General features: G+C 41.5%; 1 protein-coding gene across 2 annotated transcripts in view; it reads left to right on the plus strand.

Moving 5' to 3' along the window:
* Nucleotides 1–23807, plus strand: part of CNTNAP2 (contactin associated protein 2) — a 2251282-nt gene that overhangs the window by 2225150 nt on the left and 2325 nt on the right. For both annotated transcript variants that reach the window (XM_026456367.1, XM_026456368.1), the window contains one exon: nt 19727–19807. In XM_026456367.1, coding sequence (XP_026312152.1) covers nt 19727–19807 — 81 coding nt within the window. The remainder of the gene's footprint in view (nt 1–19726; nt 19808–23807) is intronic.

Here is a 23807-nt window from a genome sequence, read left to right on the forward strand (position 1 = left end):
TGGCACTGCACGTTCTGTAAAATACAAAAACAAAACAAACACCAGAAAAAATAAATCCAAGAGTCTGATCCCATAAATTTCTGCACTAAGGAGCAACTCCAAGCTGCACACCAAGCTGTTTTACAAGGCGTTTGTGTTAAGCTTTAGGATGTTTTATCACATTCATGATATTGGATGCAGAATACATCAGACCAAAGGCCACATCCTAGGATCTTCTTTAAAATAGCATTAAAATAGATGAAGCACTTTAAGATGTAAAGTTTCATTTCCTAAGGGATCTTCTAGAAGATTGCAGCTTATTATTATTATTATTATTTATTATTATTATTATTATTATTATTATTATTTTGTGATGGAGCCTCACTCTGTCACCAGGCTGGAGTGCAGTGGTGCGATCTTGGCTCACTGCAACTTCTGCCTCTGGGGTTCAAGCAATTCTCCTGCCTCAGCCTGCTGAGTAGCTGGGACTATAGGCATGTACCACCATGCCCAGCTCATTTGTGTATTTTTAGTAGAGACGGGGCTAATTTTTGTATTTTTAGTAGAAACGAGATTTAGTAGAGGCCAAGATGGTCTCAATCTCTTGACCTCGTGATAACACCTGCCTCAGCCTCCCAAAGTGCTGGGATTATAGGCATGAGCCACCGCTCCCGGCCACAGCTAGTTATATTAAAGGACTTCTAGTAGGTCCAGGCTAGATTCTCAGCACAAGTTGCATGCTATATGATGTGGTACCTCTCACTCCAAAAAGGACCTAGGAGTCAGCTTCTGTAAGTTGCTAGCAGGTAAATTCACAGCATCTGCTGTAACCTTAAGTTATCTGGTTCTCTGCCCTAATACTAACTGCATCTGCATCTGATACTGAGAGGTCCTTGACCAGGAATTCTCACAGCTTCTCCGACAGGGAAGTGGGTAGGACATGGGAAATCTGGAAGCAGGAGTGGAGGGAAGAGAGTTAACACCCAATTCTCTCCACCACCCCAGGACCAAGGCCAGGGTTGTCAAGAATCCAGGGTTGAGAATCCACTGCCAAGCTGGTCTGGTGGATTCACTCAGGTTGGCAGAGTGGCTGAAAAACCAGCCCTCTTAGGCATGTGGGTCTTCTCCCAGACACATCAGGAACTAGATGGAACTTGGTACTTGGGATCACTCAATGTAACAACCCCATACCCCCATTAGACTCGAGTATACCGAGCACTGAGCTGGGAATTCAGGCTTCCTCTCACCACATCAGACACTTGACCACTGGCCACAGTAGACTGATTTCTGAAGGCCTCTTACCTCCATTGTTATGACTTCTGAGGCGTTGATTTCTGTCTATATTCCAAGTTTCCCGTCTATCATCTGGCCATAAAATATTTTTATATCTTCATGTGCAAAAGAGTTATGGATATAAAGAACATTTTGAAATTATATATATCCCATTTTCTTCATAATTACAAGCTGAACACTGGTTTTCTTTACCACCTGCAAACACTTAAAAGTAATCATTCCAGCTTTTATAATTATATTTCAATTATTTCTGAGCAGATTCCTTTTCTCTTCTTACGCTAAGACTGCATGATTGATGCATTTTTATCTCTTACAGTCAATCTATTATGTTATTTGTCTTTCTCCCTCTTCAGTCACCAACACAGTTCACATCTCATCGTGTAAAGAAAAACTATCCTCCCCCCCTTGCTAATGTGCATTTTCCTGCAAATGATCCAAATTCCACTTTTCCTGCAAAAACAGCAAGCGCATTTATGTATCTCAAATCAACTATGATATTAGTGTTACCTATTTTTGATTGGTCATTTTAGGTGTATCCCACCTTTTGTTTCTACAGTGTTTTCATAGAAAATCATATTGTACCTGTGATTTTGTTGAGTCAAAGGATATGTGTATTTTTAATTTTGATACTACTACAAACCATCCTCCAATGACATAATCCGATTGACAGTCCAACAATCTGTGAATACCTTTTCCCCACATCCTTACCAAAACAGTGCATCATTTTTTTTCTTTTAAATGTGGCTGTTCTATATGAAAAATAAATTTTTCTTGTTATAGTTGATATTTCATTATGAGCTGGGTTAAGTATTTTTGCCTATGTTTATATATCACTTTTATTTGTTTTTCCATGAACTACCTCTTTATAGTCTTTACCCCAATATTTATATTTTTATATTCTTTCCTATTGATTTGTAAGTATTCTTTATATATTACTTAGTATTTTAATACATCTTTGGATGTTTTCCCTGTTTGAGCTCCTTTTTTTTGAATTCATGGGATTTTTTTTTTTCCATGTAAAAGTTGCCAAATTTTACATAGTGAAATGTAAAGTGTTTTATGGCATTTGGGATTTGTGACATGCCTTCTTCATTCAGAATTTATTTTTAAAATTATTCCATGTTTTTTATAATAACTTTAGGTTTTATTTGTAAGTTCTACATATTTTCTTCACTGGAAATTTATTTGGGTGGAAGGTGGAAGGTAAAAATCTCACTCTCTTTTTCCCAAATGGCCCACTGTTCCAGCCCCATTAGGTTGAGGCTCCATCCTCTTCTTTACCATCTTCTAAATTCCCTTCATATCTGAGTCCCTTCTGGACTCTCACATTGATATGACACCTCGTGACATGGGAGCAAACTGCAGTATTATAATTGAGCCTTTATTACCACATTTAGTGGCTCATAGAGCTAATTTCCCTTTTCTGTTTTCAGAATTTTCTTGTTCATCCTTGCACATTTGCTTTTCCCAGGTGGATTTAAGAATTTCAGTCATTTCGTTGCAATTGTTTAAAATTTTTACTGGGATTAAGGTTTTTGTTTAAGTTCATTACCTTGTGACACCCAGTCACACCATGCAGGACTTCTCCATCTCTCTCCAAGTTGCCAAATGATTCAAATAAGTGTCATCCAAATTTTAATGTGCTTAGAATCACCTGGAGAAAATTCGCAAATGCAGATTCAGCTGGTCAGAAAGGGGATTTGAGAGTCTGCATTTCCAACAAGCTTCCAGGTGATGCTGATGCTGCAGGTCCCTCGAACACACTGGGAGTGGCAAGGAGAGAAGCAGCTTTGGAGCACTGCTTCTGGAAAACCACTTGAGCCCACTGCTTTTTTTGGGAGCAGATCTTTGACAACTCTCTCAAGTTATTTTATGATAATCTGTCTAATTAGATTTTTCTTTCTCATCTAGGATAATACCTGCTATATTTTTCTAGAAATTCATGCATTTAACCTAGGGTTTCAAACTCATTACTCTGTGGAGTAGAACAAAACAAACTTTTTAATAATTTAATTTCCATTCCCTTTTTCATGTTTTTTATAGTGAATGTTTTTGTTACTCCCCTCCCCCGCCTCCCCCTGCCCATTGATTAGATTACACAGCTTTTCTTTTCTTAAATAACCACTTCTTGGACTTATTTATCAATTGTTTCCACCATCATGTCTTTTTAAAATTTATATTTGCTGGTCTCTTAACTTTTTAATCTGAATGTTTGGGCTCTCTTATTTTCCTTCTTGGTGGAGGAAAATTTCCTTATTTCCTCTTCTGAGAATGTGAACTGAAGTCAACAAATCTGAGCTCCAGCCGCACTCTCTCTTCCGACCACACCTCTCCTGCCCCAGCCCTGCCTCCGGCCCAGGACTGCACCTCCAGATGTAATTGACATCAATGGCTTTCACTGGACTTTTTGCTAAAGGACCTGAAAAGAACTTAAGAGACCGGCTTAAGTTGACAAAGCCTTCCCACATCACTGAGAGAATAGACTTGGCAGGCTTGTTTTTTGAAAAGCGGTTGAGGGTGCGCTCTGTCAAGGCTCAGACATGATGAAGAAATAATCGAAGAGCAAAACGTCACTTAGGTGGCTAAACATGACTGGCAGCAGGGCTGGATTCCCCTTCGGCATCGGACACCTCACAGGCCATCCTCTGTGTAGGCGGGCTGCTTTCTAGTGGCTCCACAGGCCTGGCCATGTCCGGGGCTGCCTTTATTCAAAGACTTCTGTTCTCTCTCTTAACCAGGATCACTTAACTCCCTGAAACTCCAGGGATAAAAAATCAAAACTGGCACAAACACCCAGCTTTCCAATCTCTAAGGTCATTGTTTTTTCCCTGCTGGGGACTTCTTTCATTCGTAATTTTCCTCTACCTTTCTTTCCCTTCATCCCCTACGATAGATTTCGAACCCCAGGGAGGTCAGGACTCTGTCCCATTCTTTCCCCTGGGCTGTCCACCCTCCGACCCCCACCCTACCTGGCATGGTACTCAAAGGTGCATTTTCCCGGGGTCTGTGCCTGGAAATCATTGCAGCTGTCAGCCTGTGTCACGTGGGGCTGGCCAAGTGCAGGGCAACGCAGTTGTACGTGTTGCCATGGTGACTTCTCTATTGATGGCAGAACCACTGACTCCAGCAAGTCACAGTATTCATTTTTGCCACAGGAATGCCATGAGTAGCTCATGAAAATGGAGGCGAGTTGAGCTGAGTGTTATCCCTTGACTTGGGTGTCTCTCCTTGGCCCTCAGCAATCCCCCATTCAAATGCTTCCTACTGTACGGCATTTCTTAGTATTCTTCAATATCATGCATCTGTTACAGCACCACATCACTCAGAGGCGCACAACACCCTCTAAATTATCTGCCATCACTTCTTTTACTGCCTCATTTAAAAAGACAATTGTCAGAATTCCCAGGTGTGAATTCTCCCAGGGGAATCTCTGCCAGTCACCACCTGGAAATGTTAGTTCCACCTCTGCTGGCCAATCAGCACCTTTTGTCCTTGCTATGCTCTCTACAGTTGCAGAAACATTTTCCTGATGAGGTTTTTAACCCATCACCACATGCTTTTCAGAGGAAAGTCACTGTGTAAATACCAATAACTAATACATGATAAATTGCTTCACTCCTTTGAGATCTTTGTCTGATTCCACATGCTCTGCGTAGACTATTCAGAAATTCTAAAGACAGATGCAGATTCCTAATTCTGCTGTTGAGTTTGTTCCTGAGAGCAACGCTGAAAGACTTTTAAAAAATTAAAATCAGCTTTATGTTGAAATGTAATTGTACATAAATATCCATATGAATGTATGGGGTACAATTATTTTAAACATAGAGAATAAGATTAATTGCTTTGGGAACTCCCCTTTAAGCATGCTAAACTGATTTTCAGTCATTTACTTCGGAACTTTAACTTTTAGAAAACTGGAAAGGATACAGATAAATTTATAAAGTATTTTAATTGTTGAAGTGCTTTCAATGCATGATTTTGTTTTATCCTGGAATGGCCACATGTGATAGGCAAAGTGGACATTATCAGCCACATTTTAAAGATAAGGCGAATGCAGCTCAGAGAAAATAAATGTATTAATTCCCTCAGCAAACACTGAATGGGTGGCCACAGAAGCGCAATCCACAGCCCTGGCTGTACATTAGTCACCTGGGGAGCGTTTTACAAATCCCGATGCCTGGTCCCCATCCAAGGGATTCCTAGTGTGCATCAGGATTGTGAAGCAATGGGGACTGAGTTCATAGCATCTTGCTCAAAAGTATGCAGAGAGTAGCATTATGAAGTGGAAAATGCATTTATTTCAGATTCAGTGATTTTTTTCCCCCACTATTCCTTCCTATCAATGAAAATTTTGGATTAAAACATACAATTCCAGTTCTTTATTCTGAACTGACTATTTTCTATCACCCTTTAAATATAATGCAGAAGTCTGGAAGGATTTGTAATTTGCATACGTGTTGGTGAAATCCCAGCCTCTAAATACAACTTTGCTCTTTCTTGTTCCACTTTCCCCTTGCGGATAAGGAATACATCATCCCCAAGGCTGCTAGAGCCAATTAAATGTTTTTTCACACTCTGTTGACATGAATGAGAAGAACTGTGACAGAGCCACACGGCTTATGCCAGGACTTTATCACGCTATCTTTATAATGATGTGAGCCAGCACCAGGGAGGAATGGAGTAGGGAACCATCACGAAGCTTTAATAACCAAGGATAATTTGTTTCATCAATTTCTCCTTGATGGCCATTTGCCATTTCACCTGTCAGGAAGCAAAAGTAGTTGTCCTGTGAGATCTCAGCTTAACTCAAGAAGAGAACAGCTCAGACAACAGTGGAAGCATATTTAGCATGGGGCTTTCGTATTCAGTTCTCTGAAGCCAGCCTTCTTGGAAGAAAATACATTGTCTTGGGATTGGAATTATACATTTCCCTTGTGCTAATGCAACAGAAAAGAGTATTTCAAAACCAAGAGCCCAACTGGGCATTCATAAAAGTCTCAAAATATGTATAGAATTAATTTTTAAAACCACTTTAGGTTTGCCCACGCCCCCCTTCTAACCGCACAGTGGAGCCAGAATCTGGTTGCCTGTCTGTGGTCAGGGTGACTCCACCATGTTGTCAGCAATGCTCCTCATCTATGTATTATACTAGTTTCTGAAAACTTAAGAATGAAAAGGATCAACCTCACACTTTGGTGAAATAGCAGTTACAACACAAACATCCCATGCATATTGGCAGAACTGGCCCACAGAGCGCAGAAGCACGTTCATCGTGTAAAGCTGAAAACAGCATCGTCTGCAAGTTCAGATACGGAGGTTCCAGCAGAAGATTAAATATTTTTAAATGCTTTTTATTATTCACTGAATTCCCTTGAAAGACACAGGATGACAATAAAAGCAAATCAATAATATTCAGCCATTTCCAAAGGATCCATCCACAGCCAAAGTACGGTCTTTGATTGTACTAGAAACTTCCACAGAAGGAGAGTAAAAGGAGTCCCTTCATCCTTGCTTGATTCCTAAAATAACATGTGCCTAAATATTCTCACAAATGATGAAGCACATCTCTTGGGCAGACTTAAGGTGACAAAATGTTATTTTCACCAAATTCCCTTGATTCCTAAAATAACATGTGCCTAAGTATTCTCACAAATGATGAAGCACATCTCTTGAGTAGACCTAAGGGGATAAAATGTTATTTTCACCGAGCTCCCAAGCCATACATCGTGGAAGTCCAAAGCCCTCACTGATAATTGCGTAATGCTCAGGGGATGTGTTTTCTCTGCAGAAGTCTGAAGACAATAGATCCAGGGTCTCCCTGAAGACTTTCATCTTATGAATTGTGCAAATCCCTGACCACTGCCTGAGGAAAGGCGAAATACATCAGAGAATGTCCTTAAAATATCCCTTTTTGACTTACTGTAATTGGTCGCTTTCCTCTTTTAACATCATAATCTTCTCAGCCACCCTCTCCCTAGAAACCAGGGCTCTTTCTATGACTCAGCAAACAACCAATTCTTTGCTAATAAGGAAACCACAGGTTCTCTTAGCTGAGACTCCTGTATAGCAGGTGTGTTCACAAAACTTGGTGAGCACCCATATCTGTGACGCAGCATTCCATAAAGCCAGAGGTAGTCACTGAGGCTGTCTGACATACCATAATATGACCATATGGCTTCAGTGTCCTGTATTGCACCCATGCAGTAGTAGAACCAGCAGTAAATTTTTTTTTTTTTTTTTTTTTTTTTTTTTTTTTTTTTTTTTTGAGACAGGCTCACTCGTCGCCCAGGCTGGAGTCCAGTGATCTTGGCTCACTGCAAGCTCTGCTTCCCAGGTTCACGCCATTCTCCTGCCTCAGCCTCCCAAGTAGCTGGAACTACAGGCGTCCGCCACCATGCCCGGCTAATTTTTTGTACTTTTAGTAGAGACAGGGTTTCACCGTGTTAGCCAAGATGATCTTGATCTCCTGACCTTGTGATCCACCGCCTCGGCCTCCCAAAGTGTTGGGATTACAGGCATGAGCCACTGCGCCTGGCCAAGAATTTTTTTTTCAAAAAACAAATCCATAAGTTTCAAAACCTTCCATGGTTCAGTATTTTTAAAAACATGTCTAGCCAGGCACAGTGGCACATGCCTATAGTCCCAGCTACATGAGTCCAGGAGTTCAAGATCAGCCTGAGCAACATAGCAAGACCCTGTCTCTAAAAAGAAAATTTAAAAATGCATCTGTTCTCTCTCATGTATGTCTTTAAATGCATCCATAGCATCAAGAACCTAAATGGCAACATCCCAATATTTTTCCTCCCTGATACACTAGCTTTAGAGACTCAACTTGTATTTTTGCTTTGAACTAGGAAAGGTATCCAAGGTCATACTAAGATAACCATTTATTAAACTCCTTGGCTGTTTTTTTCCTAAACTGTAATAAACTCCCCTGCTCCAACATTCAACATACCAAAGAATTCTCTCTGAAATTAACACAGTGTTCCTATTATTGCTTTCACAACACTAAAAAGAAATAGAACGAACGGAGTCGAACTGTGAGGCATTCTGGCAGGCAAATCATTAAACTCACAATCACAAATGATTCGGCCAAGGGAAAAGGGACAAGGTTCCCAGAAGGAATTATTTCAGTTCCCTCTCAGGCACTGCATTAAATTAAAACACACGCACGCACGCGCGCACATACACACATACACACACGAGCAGCTGGAGACCTGAACCACCAACGGTCTATATTAAATTTCTGCAACTGAAAGTGAGGCGGGTATTCAAGCACTCTGGAGCCTGTTAGAAATACAGATGCCCAGGTCCCCCACCCAAGACCAACTCAGGCAGAAGCAGCATTTTTCCCAGAGCTCAAGGCATCTGTATGCCCCTTAATGTTGGAAAGCTCTCGATCAGAGTGCTGTCCCACAAAGGCATCTCAGACTGAGACAGGAGGAGAAGAAAAAGCCTAAAGAGGTTCAGCACTTTTTCAAGGCCAAAGAACCCACCAGTTACACAAGTGTAGAGCCCTTTGTCCCTGACACTCAGAGCCCTGCATGCACAGAAGTGACAGCCCCTTCCGGGGGAACCCTGCTGCCGCCACGCGCGTTCTGGAAACTGTGCAACAGGAAAAACAGCATTTTCCCTCAGACCAGGGTTTAAATGGCACTTCCCGAATTTATCATTTTCCCCAGATTTGGGGCTTCTTCCTTCTTGCACTCCTGTTAACATCATGAATTCATAAACACCCTGCAGCAGAAAGGAAAAGAAGCCGCGACAAACCTCAACAAAGAGCCATACAGCAGTGTTAACCAAGGGGTCCAGTCCTGCCTCAGCGTCTACAGGGGATTGGTTCCAGAATCCCCACAGACACCAAATCCACAGATGCGCAAGTTCCTGATAGCAAATAGTGTGGTAAATACCTACATATAACTCCACAGACCCTCCCATATACTTTAAATTCTCTCTAGATTACTTATAATGCCTAATACAACATAAATGCCATGTAAAGAGTTGTTGGCCAGGTGCGGCGGCTCATACCTGTAATCCCAGCACTTTGGGAGGCTGAGGCAAGCAGATCAGGAGGTCAGGAGTTCAAGACCAGCCTAACCAACATGGTGAAACCCCATCTCTACTAAAAATACAAAAATTAGCCAGGCGTGGTGGCATGTGCCTCTAATTCCAGCTACTCGGGAGGCTGAGGCAGGAAAATCGTTTGAACCCAGGAAGCGGAGGTTGCAGTGAGCTGAGACTGCACCACTACACTCCAGCTTGGGCGACAGAGTGAGACTCCATCTCAAAAAAAAAAAAGAAAAAACAAAAAGATTTGTTAGACTGGATTGTTTAGAGAATAGTGACAAGAAAAAATATCTGTACGTGTTCAGTACAGATGAAACATGAAACTTTCTTTCCTGAATATTTTTGATCCGAGTTTGGTTGAATCCACGGATGGGTAACCCGTGGATATGGAGGGCCAGCTGGATGGCTGCCCTGGCAGTGAGGCTCTCTGATCCAGACTTTCAAGGTTCGCCCTGAGAACTACAGTAAGATGCACGGGCAGAGTCCTGAATGAGGAGTCGAAAGACCTCGTCCTTGTAGCAGTGACTCCGGCACCCATCAACCATGTGGCTTTAACCTAATTATCATCCATCCTGCATTTTTGCCTCCTCAACTGTAGAGACGTTGTAGAACTACAGAATCTATAAAGGCCAGCTGTCACAATCAACACTCTGCAAGTGCCCATAATATTTTACAATAATAACTTTGACCATTGATTTATAAACAATTATAACTAAACATTAAGACTGGAACAATTTGCCCACCTGAGAAATAACAAGACATATTTATCTCACGTGAAAATGGACACCAAATACCTTACCTTAGTGTTTATGTTATGAAATACAAAGTCTGAGCATATATTAATAATGAGCTTTTTTTTTTTTTTTTTTTTTGATACAGAGTCTTGCTTTGTCGCCCAGGCTGGAGTGCAGTGGCGTGATCTCGGCTCACTGCAAGCTCCGCCTCCCAGGTTCACGCCATTCTCCTGCCTCAGCCTCCCGAGTAGGTGGGACTACAGGCGCCCGCCACCACGCCCGGCTAATTTTTTGTATTTTTTAGTAGAGACGGGGTTTCACCATATTAGCCAGGATGGTCTCTATCTCCTGACTTCGTGATCCGCCTGCCTCGGCCTCCCAAAGTGCTGGGATTACAGGCGTGAGCCACTGCGCCCGGCCTAATGAGCTATTTTCAATTAAAATACATCTTTGTCATTAATCAGACAAAAGAGTGCAATGTCAGCCTGCTCTGAGAGTATTAAATCTTTTTCCTGAAAGGCAATTGAGACAATTCAGAAGTTAACTAAGTAACTGGTGGAAAGGGGGAGTACAATGCAATCAATTGCCCATTCAGTCCTTTCATATGAAAGTTGGTATTATTTAAACAATCATAACGTATAGCCGATGACGACAAATTTATGTATTCTGTTTCTCTTCACTCGACCTCTTTTGGCCACTGGATCTTAGATGATCATTCTAGCAGCTGCCACTTTCTCACTCCTTTAAGAAGAACTGTAAGGCTTGTTTAACTTCTCAAGTCAGGAGCCAAGTCACAATCACCTTCCCCTATTTGAAATTGGAAATGTCGGCTAGCTAGTTTTTTTTTTTAGAAATGGAGGCAAAGGGTCAACAGAGAAATGTGAAACTCAGGATCATGTTAGTCCATGCCACATAATGCTCTACCCACAGAAAAACCTGCTGACTTTGAGAAATCGCTCCCTCCCAAAAATGTGATTAGCAGGGATCCTCTTTTAAAGTAGAACAATGTCCCTTATATCTTCAGCATCTTAGTCGATAACCATTTGTTTTCATATCTGTTTCAGAAATATCAATAGTGAATGGCTAAAAACAGTAGTTAAGAAAAACAATCATTTTCTGCTACGCAACTCAGATTTGAAAAGAGAGAATAAAATGTAATACAACAAAGAAGCTAAGAACAAGGCAGAGATACCTTATCTAGCCCAGACCTCACTGTGAAAATAATGTTGCAATTTAAATTAAATTATAATTAATAGCAATTTTGTTGAAGTGTCTCAAATTATTACTTTCGATGCTGAAACTCCAGTGGTTTCCATGGAGATATTTTCTCTAGGAGATGTCAGATATGATCTAATTTTTTTGTCTCTGAGAAATGACAACCTGAAGCTTCCAGAGCCTTTCATTTTGGGGGAGTTTATGTTAGATATTTCCATTTATTTTTATATGCACTTCAATGTTTTGTTTGCAATTGGTTTCTGAGCCTAAATGTTTTGAAACTTAATAAATAAGAACCACAACCACTAAATTTATCTTCTGTAGTTAAAAAAAAAAAAAAAAAAAAAAAAAGCTTTACTCTCTCATTATTCACTAGGACAAGAAATTATAGGCTAAAGAATTCAAATCTCTTTACAATATTCTGTTCTTACAATTTTTTTTTTCTTTTTGAGATAAGAGTCTTGCTCTATTGTCCAGGCTGGAGTGTAGTGGCACAATCTCGGCTCACTGCAACCTCCCCCTCCTGGGTTCAAGCAATTCTCCTGCCTCAGCCTCTCAAGTAACTGGGACTACAGGCGTGTACCACCATGCCTGGCTTTTTGTTTTCTTTGAGACGGAGTCTCACTCTGTCACGCAGGCTGGAGTGCAGTGGTGCAATCTTGGCTCACTGCAACCTCTACCTTCCCGGTTCATGCCATTCTCCTGAGCCTCAGCCTCCCAAGCAGCTGGGACTTCCGGCGCCCGCCACCACGCCCAACTAATTTTTTGTATTTTTAGTAGAGACAGGGTTTCACCGTGTTAGCCAGGATGGTCTCGATCTCCTGACCTCATGATCCACCCGCCTCTGCCTCCCAAAGTGCTGGGATTACAGGCGTGAGCCACAGCACCCAGCCTATAGCTGTCTTTTAAATCAATTTCTAGTACTTAAGCATCTGCCCTGAAACTTGTTTTATAATTTTTCATATTTTGTAAATGGAATCAAAAGTTATATTCAATATAATAATATTTTAAAGCACGATTTACACGATTCCTGGTTTTGTGTTTCTGCAAAGGTAATGGGTCATTCTCTCTGTGCTGCTTTGGCCCATCAGGGGTCTGTATGTGTCACCAAAGGAAGGTCAGATTTTTGTGCTTCTACAACATGGGCTCTGAGTTCTTAGCTTGCCACATTGCTCAGCTGATGCTGCCATCATGTGTAATTATCCTTTGTCAGATAACTTCTGAAGAAAAGCAAACACAGTCAGAAGCCTTTAGATTTCGTTGGCTTCCCCAGACAGCCCACTAACCACAGAAAAAGCAGTTGGGCTAAATTGGTTGGTTGCCTTCAGGCCCTACAGTGATGTTGGTCATTTGACAGAGCTGGCATAGACTGATGCCTTCTCATCAGACACAATTCAGCCAAGTGTTTAATGGTTTCTGGAGCCAACTTCTGGGTTCAAATACTAGCTCCACCATTTCCTGGTCGTGTGACCTCAAACAAGTTTTTATCCTTCCAAAATGGAATGAATGTGTCAAGGCGCACATGAGGATTAAATGAGTTAGCATGAAAAGGAGTGACAACAGGGCCTGAAATGTAGGAAGTGCTATTATTATTTCCTAAACAGCTTGTTCCCGAAATCTGAATTTCATGTAAATCAACATGAAATATTTTGTACTCCACCACAGAAGAAAAGCACTTCTGGGCCAGCTCTACCACAACTAACCGCTTGATTTTCCGCCATTTTTGCAACTTTGCCCTTGAAGGGAAGGACATCACCCTCACCCCTGCCCAGCACACAGATGTGAGAGGTGTCACTCCTTGGTCATCTTGCTGTCACAGCAAAGCCTTTCAGGAATGTAGTGGAGAGAAGGGTGAAACACCTTTAGAAATGGAATGAAACTGGCCAGGCATAGTGACTCTCACCTGGAATCCCAGCACTTTGGGAGGCCGAGGTGGGCTGATCACGAGGTCAGGAAATCAAGACCATACTGGCTAACACGGTGAAACCCCGTCTCTACTGAAAATACAAAAAATTAGCTGGGCATGGTGGTGGGCGCCTGGAGTCCCAGCTACTTGGGAGGCTGAGGCAGGAGAATGGTGTGAACCTGGGAGGTGGAGCTTGCAGTGAGCCGAGATTGCACCACTGTACTGCAGCCTGGGCAACAGAGTGAGACTTTGTCTCAAAAAAATAAATAAAAAAACAAAAAGAAAAGAAATAGAATGAAACTGTCATATTGTATATTCTGTTTTGGAAAATGAAAGTATACTTTTTCTCACCCAGTTCCAACATATGACTGCTCTTATGAGGTATGTTTGTTTTGTTTTCTTACCTTGAAAATGAAAGAAGGGAAAATGTACAGTAGTGAGCTCTCAGACTGCTTCTCATATGGGAGACAAAGACAGTAGAAGGGAAGGAGTGACTGCAGCATGTCTGAATATGTTTGAGGACCGATAATGTATCTGCCTTCTTGGGTGAGGAGCACAGTAGTACATATGTGTGTGGGCACTAAAGCCTCAGCCAGGCTGTTTACTAAGCATGCTCCTAGGAGAAGAATCTCCCATCATCAATTCCTCCAGTAAGATGTCCTGCCTGGCCTGTGCTGGGTGGAGGAGGGGAGGAGAGCTAATCTCTGAGTGGTGCGATGGAAACATGGTCTACAAATATAGGAACAGGGATGACCACACACAAGAAGGACATGTGCAAGGGAAGTATGCAGAAATATGTGGGCTTTTGTAAGACTATAAATCAGACTGGAATGGCACCATGCTTTGGTGGTTAACATGGAGTGTCATTTGGGGATCCAGAAGAGAAGTGTGTTGAATATAGTCTGTGCTTATTTGATGAAAGACTGGTCTTGAGAATGTTATACCTGGTCTATTTTAAACTAACACTCCAAATTTGGACCTACTCACAATGTTTCCCAAAGTATAGGTTCCTTGATACTCCAACACCACTAAAATTGTTCAGCTCTCCCAACAAGCTGGGTGAGGGGAACATGAATGTTAGCAGAATAGATGAGCTTTATCATCCATATCTCAGTCATGTTTGTTGGTCTCCATTTTTCTCTACGCGCATGTCCAAGAGCATGTTGGTTCCCAGGGGAAAGGACAGTTGCAATAAAATATATCCATCAAAATAGCAATTGCTTTGATTGCCAGAATAAAATGGCTTTGCCTCAAGGGAGTAAGCACTCACATGCATTAGGACAACCAGGTTTACGTTATAAATAGATCCAGGAAAACATGAATGCTCACACAAAACAAAGATTTTGCCCTTGAAATGTATGAGGCTTCCTGACCTGAGGGTTTTCTACAAACTGTTTTCTAACAATAACCAAAGTCCAGTGGACTAGGAGTCATTAATATATTTTCTATATTCAATATGTTCATCTCCTTTGTTAGGAGGAATAAGAATCCTGCCTCACTGTAAGGATTTCAGACTAGGCATCTGACTTTCAATATTCTACCTGCATAGAAGGTTTTATTATTAGAAGAAGCTATACAATGTTTACATACCTCTTGATAGACTGATTTTAATTATGCCAGTCAATGGACATCCATTTAGCCCTTGCTACTGCATTATTAGTCATTGGAGCTGCAAACATGATTAAGATTGGTCTCTGACTTTAAGAGGATGACTGTCATGTAAGAAGTCACAAGAATTAAGACTCTTCCCATTGAGAAAAGGGACGCACACAATCTGAGGTCGCTGAGGATACTTTCAGGAAAGTAGTAAGATGTGATGGACAAAGAAAAGGAAAGTAAACCAGATGTCCAGACAGAGTGCCATATGGAAGAGAAAAGGGGTGTCAACTGGAAGCATCAGGAACTCCTCTGAGACGGGACAGTTTCCTGGACCCCTTCACTGGACTTGCGATGGGTGCAGCTCACTCAAACCTTTTGTGAAAGGGGGAGCATACAGGCAAGTGGGTGCTGCAGCTGGGGTGAATGCTTTTGGGCTCTGGTCCCACAGCAGCTTCTAGGGGTATGTTACAATTAATGCTCTTTTAGCAGTTGCCGTCTGGGGATGGCTAAGTGTTAGCCAGCTCGGTGGAGACAGGGCGACAGCCTTTTACCCCCTGCCCTCTTGGTACTCAGGTCCTTGTCTGGCGTGCGGGAAGGATCAGGTCACAACGGTTTTATTGAGTGATGGAAGTGGCTCTCAGTGGGATGGGGAGCTGGAAAGGGATGAAATGGGAGGATAATTCTCTTCAGTCATCCTGAGCCAAACTGCTTTCCAACTGTCCAGTTGCCTCTTCAACATTCAGATGCTTCTTCTCCTCTTGACGTCAGCCACTTGTTCTCTTCTCTCCTCTGCCACGCTGCTCTGCTCCTCTGCCAGTGGAGCTTGGGGTGTTTATGGCTACAGGATTGGGGGGCCTGGCAGGCCAGGGTGGTTTTGGAAAAAAGCAGCATTTGGGTGGGAAAACAGGGCTGTGTAGTTCTCATTTAGGGCTGTGGGCTCCGGTTTGTGGGTGGAACCCTTGCCAGGGACTCCACCCTCTTCTACCCAGTATTTCCCTGCCTCCTGTCCATATCACCTATACCTAGAAGGTTGAGTTGGAAAAGTGACCCCAGGAGGGAAGGGACAGGAGAGAAATACAGCTCAAGGGGGGCCTTCTTCACTATGCCCAGGAGTTCAGATTGACACCCAAAACAATCCTGGGATATTTTTAAATGTTCCTCTCTAGCTCTTGCCATTCTCCTTGCATCATCTCAGGTAACTCCTTCCACGATCTCCATATGTTCTGCTACTGTTTTTATTGGTAACCTCAAGGGAAACAGGAAGAGGTCTATGAGTATCTCTTAAGCATCTACATTTTTCTGCAGCTTTGTGGCCAAGGATGCAACACCATAAGACAGGCTTTGGAGCAGAGAGAAACCATGCTGTAGTCTACCAGCCATGTCACCTGAGCCAGAAAAGCAAACCATTCACGGTATTATGAATATCACACAATAGAATAGCAACAAATTACCATTGTAATTTTTTTTTTTTTTTTTTTTTTTTTTTTTTTTTTCTTTCAGACAGAGTCTCGCTCTGTCACCAGGCTGGAGTGCAGTGGCGCGATCTCGGCTCACTGCAATCTCCGCCTCCCAGGTTCATGCGACTCTCCTGCCTCAGCCTCCTGAGTGGCTGGGACTACAGGTGCATGCCACCATGCCCAGCTAATTTTTGTATTTTTAGTAAAGATGGGGTTTCACTGTGTTGGCCAGGATGGTCTCAATCTCTTGACCTCATGATCCACTTGCCTCAGCCTCCCAAAGTGCTGGGATTACAGGCGTGAGCCACCATGCCTGGCCTACTGTTGTAATTTTTTAATCACCATACTTAATATAAGGTACATATTGTTTAAAGAAGGTCATGACAGGGCAGGGAATAGGGGAAGACACAGAGGTCAGGAAATTTCTGCGTTTATCAAAAGGAGACAGGAAATATGACTCACTCACAAAGTATCCAAATATTTAGTAAATATCTCCAGCTGGGTGTCCTCCACCTGGGCACCTCCAACTCAGTATGTCCAATACAAAACTAATTAATTCCTCATCACCTAAAAGGGCTCCTCCTTCCATAGTGCCAACCCAAGCCAAACTGTCTGCAGGCAGGACCTCCTCAACCCTTCAACTCCCTGTCCCTTTCTCGCCTTCAAAAGGCAGGGTAGAGAAGATTGTTGCCTTTGGAACGACCCCTACCTGGGTTCTAATTTTAGCTAGACTGCTCACAAGCTTGGGGACTTTCTAGAAGGATATGGACTAAATAGTGTCCAGAGAAGAGTCATGATAATGTCAAAAGGTCTGGAAAAGATGGGCAGTAATGTGCAAGTTTTCATTGCTGAAAAACAGCTTGTGGTCTTTGAAGGGTGTCTTGTGCCAGAGAATTGTGTACATTCATAACCAAATCTTCCTGTGCTTATGGTTTGTGGGTGGCTTATCAGGCAATTTATTGTAAATGGACAAGTTCATCATTGAAACCACATCCATGCTTCAGTACATTATCTAGACTCTATAAATCAAACTCTTCAAGGATGCATGGAATAAACAGACCATGTTAGACCAGGAAGTTCTCATTAGCTAGAGAACTTTATTCTCCGTTTTGTCTATTTTATTGTTCACTGTGTATCCTCAGCACTTGGAATGAAGTCTGACATATAGTAGCCATTCTACAAAGATTTAGTGAATGAGTGAATGAATACATTTGTCACATCTACTAATAGTACTTCTCTGAAGATTCAGGTTTAAAAAAGAAAGCCAAGGTTTTTATTATATGTTTTTATGTAAACCAGGTTTATTCCCATAGGATAATTTTAGGATTAATCTGATATCTGATGATAAGCTTAATAAATGAAAGATCTTTGCATTCTTGGGCTGACATTTGGGATTGGGAATGTTAATCCACGCTACCTACTCCAGAAGATCCTGAAGGGAAATGGGAAAGTGAGCTGATGGGAAAGTAGTTGACTACACCGTACTGTGCGTTGGTTCTCCTCATTTCCCTCCCTAGCTAACTGGATTTAGGATTGGATCAATTGGCCAGGCAAGGTGGCTCACACCTGTAATCCCAGCACTTTGAAAGGCCAAGGCAGGAGAATTGTTTGAGCCCAGGAATTCAAGACCAGCTTGGGCAACATAGGGAGACCCCATCTCTACAAAAAATAAAAAACTAGCCAGGCGTGATGGTGCACGGCTGTGGTCCCAGCTACTCAGGAGACTGAGGCGGGAGGATCACTTGAGCCTGGGAGGTCCAGGTTGCAGTGAGCCATGATTGTGCCACTGCACTCCAGCCTGGGCAACACAGCAAGACTAAATCTTAAAAAAAAAAAAAAAAAAAAAAAAAGGATCAAGCCAGTTAAAACAAGCAAAAACCATCAGTAGTCTATTTTGCATCCCCCAGTTAAAGACTTGGGGGAATATGAAATCCTTGAATACTCAGAGTTAAGTTCGCTTTCATTTGTAGCTTTCTTAATGTCTGTGTTTTTTACTCAGATAGTTGAGATAATTTGGAATGTAAAGTATAATTTTCCTCATCCTAAACAAGAATATCAAGTCTAGCCAGGTGCAGCAGCTCATGCCTGTAATCGCAGCATTTTGGGAGGCCAAGGTGAGTGGATAACTTGAGGTCAGGAGTTTGAGACCAGGTTGACCAACATGGTAAAACCCCGTCTCTACTAAAAATACAAAAATTAGCCAGGCCTGGTGGCAGGTGCCTGTAATCCCAGCTACTTGGGAGGCTGAGGCAGGAGAATCACCTGAGCCTAAAAGGCACAGGTTGCAGTGAGCGGAGATCACACCACTGCCTGGATGACAGAGTGAGACCCTTTCCCCAGCTCCCCCCACCATTAAAAAAAGAGAATATAAAGTCTAAAAGAGAAAGGATTAAATCACATGTGTCGACAGAATCTGGAATCTCCCTTTTTGGTTGCCGTATTTCCAAGGGAAGAGGAGGAAAAAGGGCTCTACCTGCTTTTTTATCATGATCCTGGATACTCTTGGAAGTCCATAGCCCAGGAATATATTAGTGTTAGAAAATGGAGTATGTAGCAACATTCTCCCTGAATCATAACATAAACCTATTTGTCTATTTGAAATGTGTACACATTTCATTGTACCAAATAAGTACTTCTAAATTCTTTTTACATTTAATTGGTGCCATCCAGTAGCCAGAGCTTGCTTTAGACTAAGGTGACCTGCTTCTATTGGAAGATTTACCTTAACTTCTCCAACAGAAGACCAACAAATGTGAATTGTTTCTGAAGTTGGATTAGGTCCTATGGATGACAGAAGATAGTCTGCTGACCTGCAGACAGACTTCAGGATCTATTTGCCTTTTCTGGGCTTAAAATTTGTTTTATCTTAGAGAAATACCTAAATATAACACAACTGATTCTTATCATTTATAATAGGGAAAGAAATAGATTCACTAGGCAGTTATATTCTTCTCAACTGTTTTGAATTATGACCCCCTTACAAACTCCTGAAGTGTGCCAGTGTCTTACTATAGCCATGAAAAATACGAGTTTAAAGGAATGATTCCTATTTAAACTTTTTAATACTGTAGCTGTAAAAAGCTCATCTATAAATATATTGAATGCCACCAGTTGTGCATGGGGTTAAAAGTGGATGGGAAGCAGATTTCAACCAAATGTAAGAAATATGTTCAAATGCATAAACTCGTCTGTCTGTGGAACTAGAGCAGGGCAGCTCAGGTAGTTCTAGGATTCTCTAATATTGCTCCAAGTGGAAAGTCATGTTTACGTAGGCCTTGTGCAAACAGAAACAGCAGGTACAGGGATGGAGGCTGTTGTGATTCTTTTGTGAGACAATGGCAAGACAGGGTCCATCAGATATGGAGATTTCATTTGGAAAAACAGTAAGTGTTAAAGAATTGTATGGAGAAATAGGTTTCAAATTATTTGGGATCAATATACTTGACTCTGACACTTGACTCTTTCTTTCTGTACAGCCAGTGCGGATTTTCCATATAATCCAGGACAAGGCCAAGCTATAAGAAATGGAGTCAACAGAAACTCGGCTATCATTGGAGGTAGGTGACGTGTAGAGCAGGCTCATGTGGGGCTACTCACCTATGGAAAGCAGTAATTGTCAATTACATAGTAGTCTTTGTAAAAGACTTCTAGATTTTTACATTATTCATTTTGTTTTTAAATAGGACACAAGATTATGAATTCTGATATGCAGAAATACAGTAAATGTGGCCAGACATGATGGCTCACGCCTATGTAATCCCAGCACTTTGGGAGGCCAAGGTGGGCAGATCACCTGAGGTCAGGAGTTCTACACCAGCCTAGCCAACATGGCGAAACCCTATCTCTACTTAAACTACAAAAATTAGCCAGGCATGATGGCTCACACCTGTAATCCCAGCTGCTCGGAAGACTGAGGCAGGAGAATCTCTTGAACCTGGGAGGCAGAGGTTGCAGTGAGCTGAGATTGCACCACTGCACTCCAGCCTTGGCAACAGAGCAAGACTCTGTTTCAAAAAAAAGAGAGAAAAATATAGTAAATGTAACACGGCTACTTTTTTCTTTTTTTTAGATGGAGTCTTGTTCTATCACCTAGGGTAGAGTGCAGTGGCGTGATCTCAGCTCAATGGAACCTCTACCTCCGGGTTCAAACAATTCTCCTGCCTTAGCCTCCCTAGTAGCTGGGATTACAGGTGCCTGCCACCACGCCTGGCTAATTTTTGTGTTTTTAGTAGAGACAAGGTTTCACCATCTTGGCCAGGCTGATCTCAAACTCCTGACCTCATTATCCACCCGCCTCAGCCTCCCAAAGTGCTGGGATTACTGGCATGAGCCATTGCACCTGGCCTAACCTGGCTACTTTTTAATGCTGGCTTGTAAATAACAAATGGTAGTGGTAAGCTGGACAGACTCAGAATATGTAAGGAGGTAGCAGTGATCATAGCCAGGACATTTCTTTATCCCCTCTGATCTTTTTCAGTCTCATCCTTTCGCATCCCAAATGGTCCAGGATAGCGTACTATAAAACATGAAAAGGAAGGCTGGGCACAGTGGCTCACACCTGTAATCCCAGCACTTTGGGAGACCGAGGTGGGCGGATCACGAGGTCAGGAGATCTAGACCATCCTGGCTAAGATGTTGAAACCCCGTCTCTAAATACAAAAAAAAAAAAAAATTAGCCCGGCGTGGTGGCGGGCACTTGTAGTTCCAGCTACTTGGGAGGCTGAGGCAGGAGACTGGTGTGAACCCAGGAGGCAGAGCTTGCAGTGAGCCAAGATCACGCCACTGCACTCCAGCCTGGGCGACAGAGCAAGACTCTGTCTAGATAGATAGATAGATAGATAGATAGATAGATAGATAGATAGGAAGGAAATGCCAATCTGGTTTCAGTTATCATAATACAAATTATCAGAAAATTACTGGAGGTCATTATTTTAAGTGAAATAAGCTAGGCACAAGAAGACAAATATTACATGTTCTTACTGATACACAGGAGTTAAAATATGTGAACACATAGAGGTAGAAAGAAAAACAGATAAGAGACTGGGAAAGTTGAGCAGGAAGAGGAAGGAGAATGAAGAGAAGTGGGTTACAGGGTGCAAACATACAGTAAGATAAAAGGAACAAATTCAGGGTTTGCTAGCAGGGTAGGATGACTGTAACAAAAATGTATTGTACTTGGTTGATGAGCCCCTAAATACTATGACTTGATCACTATTCCATATATACATGTAACAAATATTCTCACATATCCCATAAATTTGAACAATTAAAATTAAAAAATAAAAATGTATTAGAAAATTAATAAGCTGTAGCATCTAAAATATTCCAGTGTTTTCTTCTCACCAGGGGCAGCTACATAATAATTTGACTCTCCTAAGATAGCCGTTGAGCCTCATGCGTAGATCAATATTGACATCCCTGTTGCCATCAATATCCCAGTCCTGTTTTTTGCTTTTCTTTAAATCAACTTAATTGAAGTATAATACACACCTATAAGTGTAAACAGGTCCCTGACTTTTTTTTTTTTTTTTTTTTGAGATAGTCTCATTTTCTGTTGCCCAGGAGTACAGTGGCATGATCTCAGGTTTAGTAGAGACGGGATTTCACCATGTTGGCCAGGCTGGTCTCGAACTCCTGACCTCAAGTGATCCACTCGCCTCAGCCTCCCAAAGTGCTGGGATTATAGGCGTGAGCCACCGCGCCTGGCCCCAATCTTTTTATAGTTTGTGGTTGGTTTGTCCTATCTAAAAAGTCTGCCTACCCAAAAGTTTTGAAGATTTTCAGTTTTCTTCTAGAAGTTGTATCACTTTATCATTTACCATTAGGTCTTCAATCACTTCGATTTGATGTTTATAAATGGTCTGAGAGAAGAGTCAAAGCCAGTGTTTTCCAAATGAATATCTTGTTATTTTTTGTTGGGAAAAAAAAAAAAAAACTATACTTTTCCTCAGTTGAATTTTCTTGGCACTTTTTTTAAAGCAACTGACCATATGTATGTGTGTGTCTATTTTCTAGGCTTTTTGTTTTGTTGGTCTATATATCTTTCCTTACCCAATACCATGCTTGCTTTACTGTTGTATCTTTTTTTGTTGAGATAGGAGTCTCGCTCTGTTGCCAGGCTGGAGTACAGGTGCATGATCTTGGCTCACTACAACCTCCAACTCCCTGGTTCAAGCGATTCTCCTGCCTCAGCCTCCCGAGTAGCTGGACTTACAGGCATGCACACCATGTCCAGCTAATTTGTATTTTTAATAGAGATGGGGTTTCACCACGTTGGCCAGGATGGTCTTGATTTCCTGACCTTGTGATTCGCCCACCTCGGCCTCCCAAAGTGGTGGGATTACAGGTGTGAGCCACTGTGCCCGACCTATTGTACCTTTATACAAAGTCTTGAAATAAACAATGTAAGTTCTCTAATCTTTTGTTTGTTTTTCAAAATTATTTTGGTTATTCTACGTCTTTTGCATTTCTATATAAAATTTAGAGTCAGTTTACAAATTTCTACCAAAAAAATTGGCTATAATTTAGATTGGGATTGTTTTAGACCTATAAATGAACATCTTAACGATATTTAGTATTTCTATTTTTACATGGTATATCTATATATTTATTTGTCTCTTCAGTTTCTCTCAGCAACGTATTGTGGTTTTCAATGCAAAGTCTTGAACAACTTTTAAATTTGTGCAATTACTATTTTATTAATTTCATTTTCTAAGTGTTTCTTTCTGGCATATAAAAGTGTAATTGATCTTTTATATCAGCCTCATATTCTGTGACCTTGCTAAATTTGCTGTTAGTTCTAATAACTTTTTTGTATATTCCTTAGAATTGTCTACCTAAACACAAGCATATTATCTGAGAATAATGAGACTTTTTTACTTGTTTCTTTTTATTGTTTTTATTGTTTCATTGCACTGGGTAGGATTTTCAGTACAAAAGTGAATAAATGTTGAGATTTGACAATTTTGTATTGTTCCCTATGTTAGGGGAATGTGTTTGATCTTTCACTATTAAATAGGATATTGGCTGTAGGTTTCCAACAGATGTCCTTTATCAGATTGAGAAAGTTTCTTCTACCCATAGTTTACTGAAAACTGTATGATGAATGGGTATTGTAAGTTTTCCAAATGCTTTTTCCACATCTATTTAGATGATCATACTGTTTTACTCCTTATTTGCTTAATGTGGTAAATCACATTGCTTTAGTTTTTAATGTTAAACCAAACTTGCATTCCTAGGATTAACATTATCCTAATATATGATCTTTTTTACATATTGCTGGGCTTGATTTACTAAAATTCTATTTAAAAGAATATTGTGGCCGGGCGTAGTGGCTCACGCCTATAATCCCAGCACTTTGGGAGGCTGAGGCGGGTGGATTACCTGAGGTCAGGAGTTCAGGACCAGCCTGGCCAACACAGTGAAACCCCATCTCTACTAAAAATACAAAAATTAGCTGGGCATAGTGGCGGGCGCCTGTAATCACAGCTACTTGGGAGGCTGAGACAGGAGAATTGCTTGAATCTGGGAGGCTGAGGTTGCAGTAAGCCCAGATCA

The sequence above is a fragment of the Piliocolobus tephrosceles genome, chromosome 8 (assembly GCF_002776525.5).
Source record: "Piliocolobus tephrosceles isolate RC106 chromosome 8, ASM277652v3, whole genome shotgun sequence".
Classification (NCBI taxonomy): domain Eukaryota; kingdom Metazoa; phylum Chordata; class Mammalia; order Primates; family Cercopithecidae; genus Piliocolobus; species Piliocolobus tephrosceles.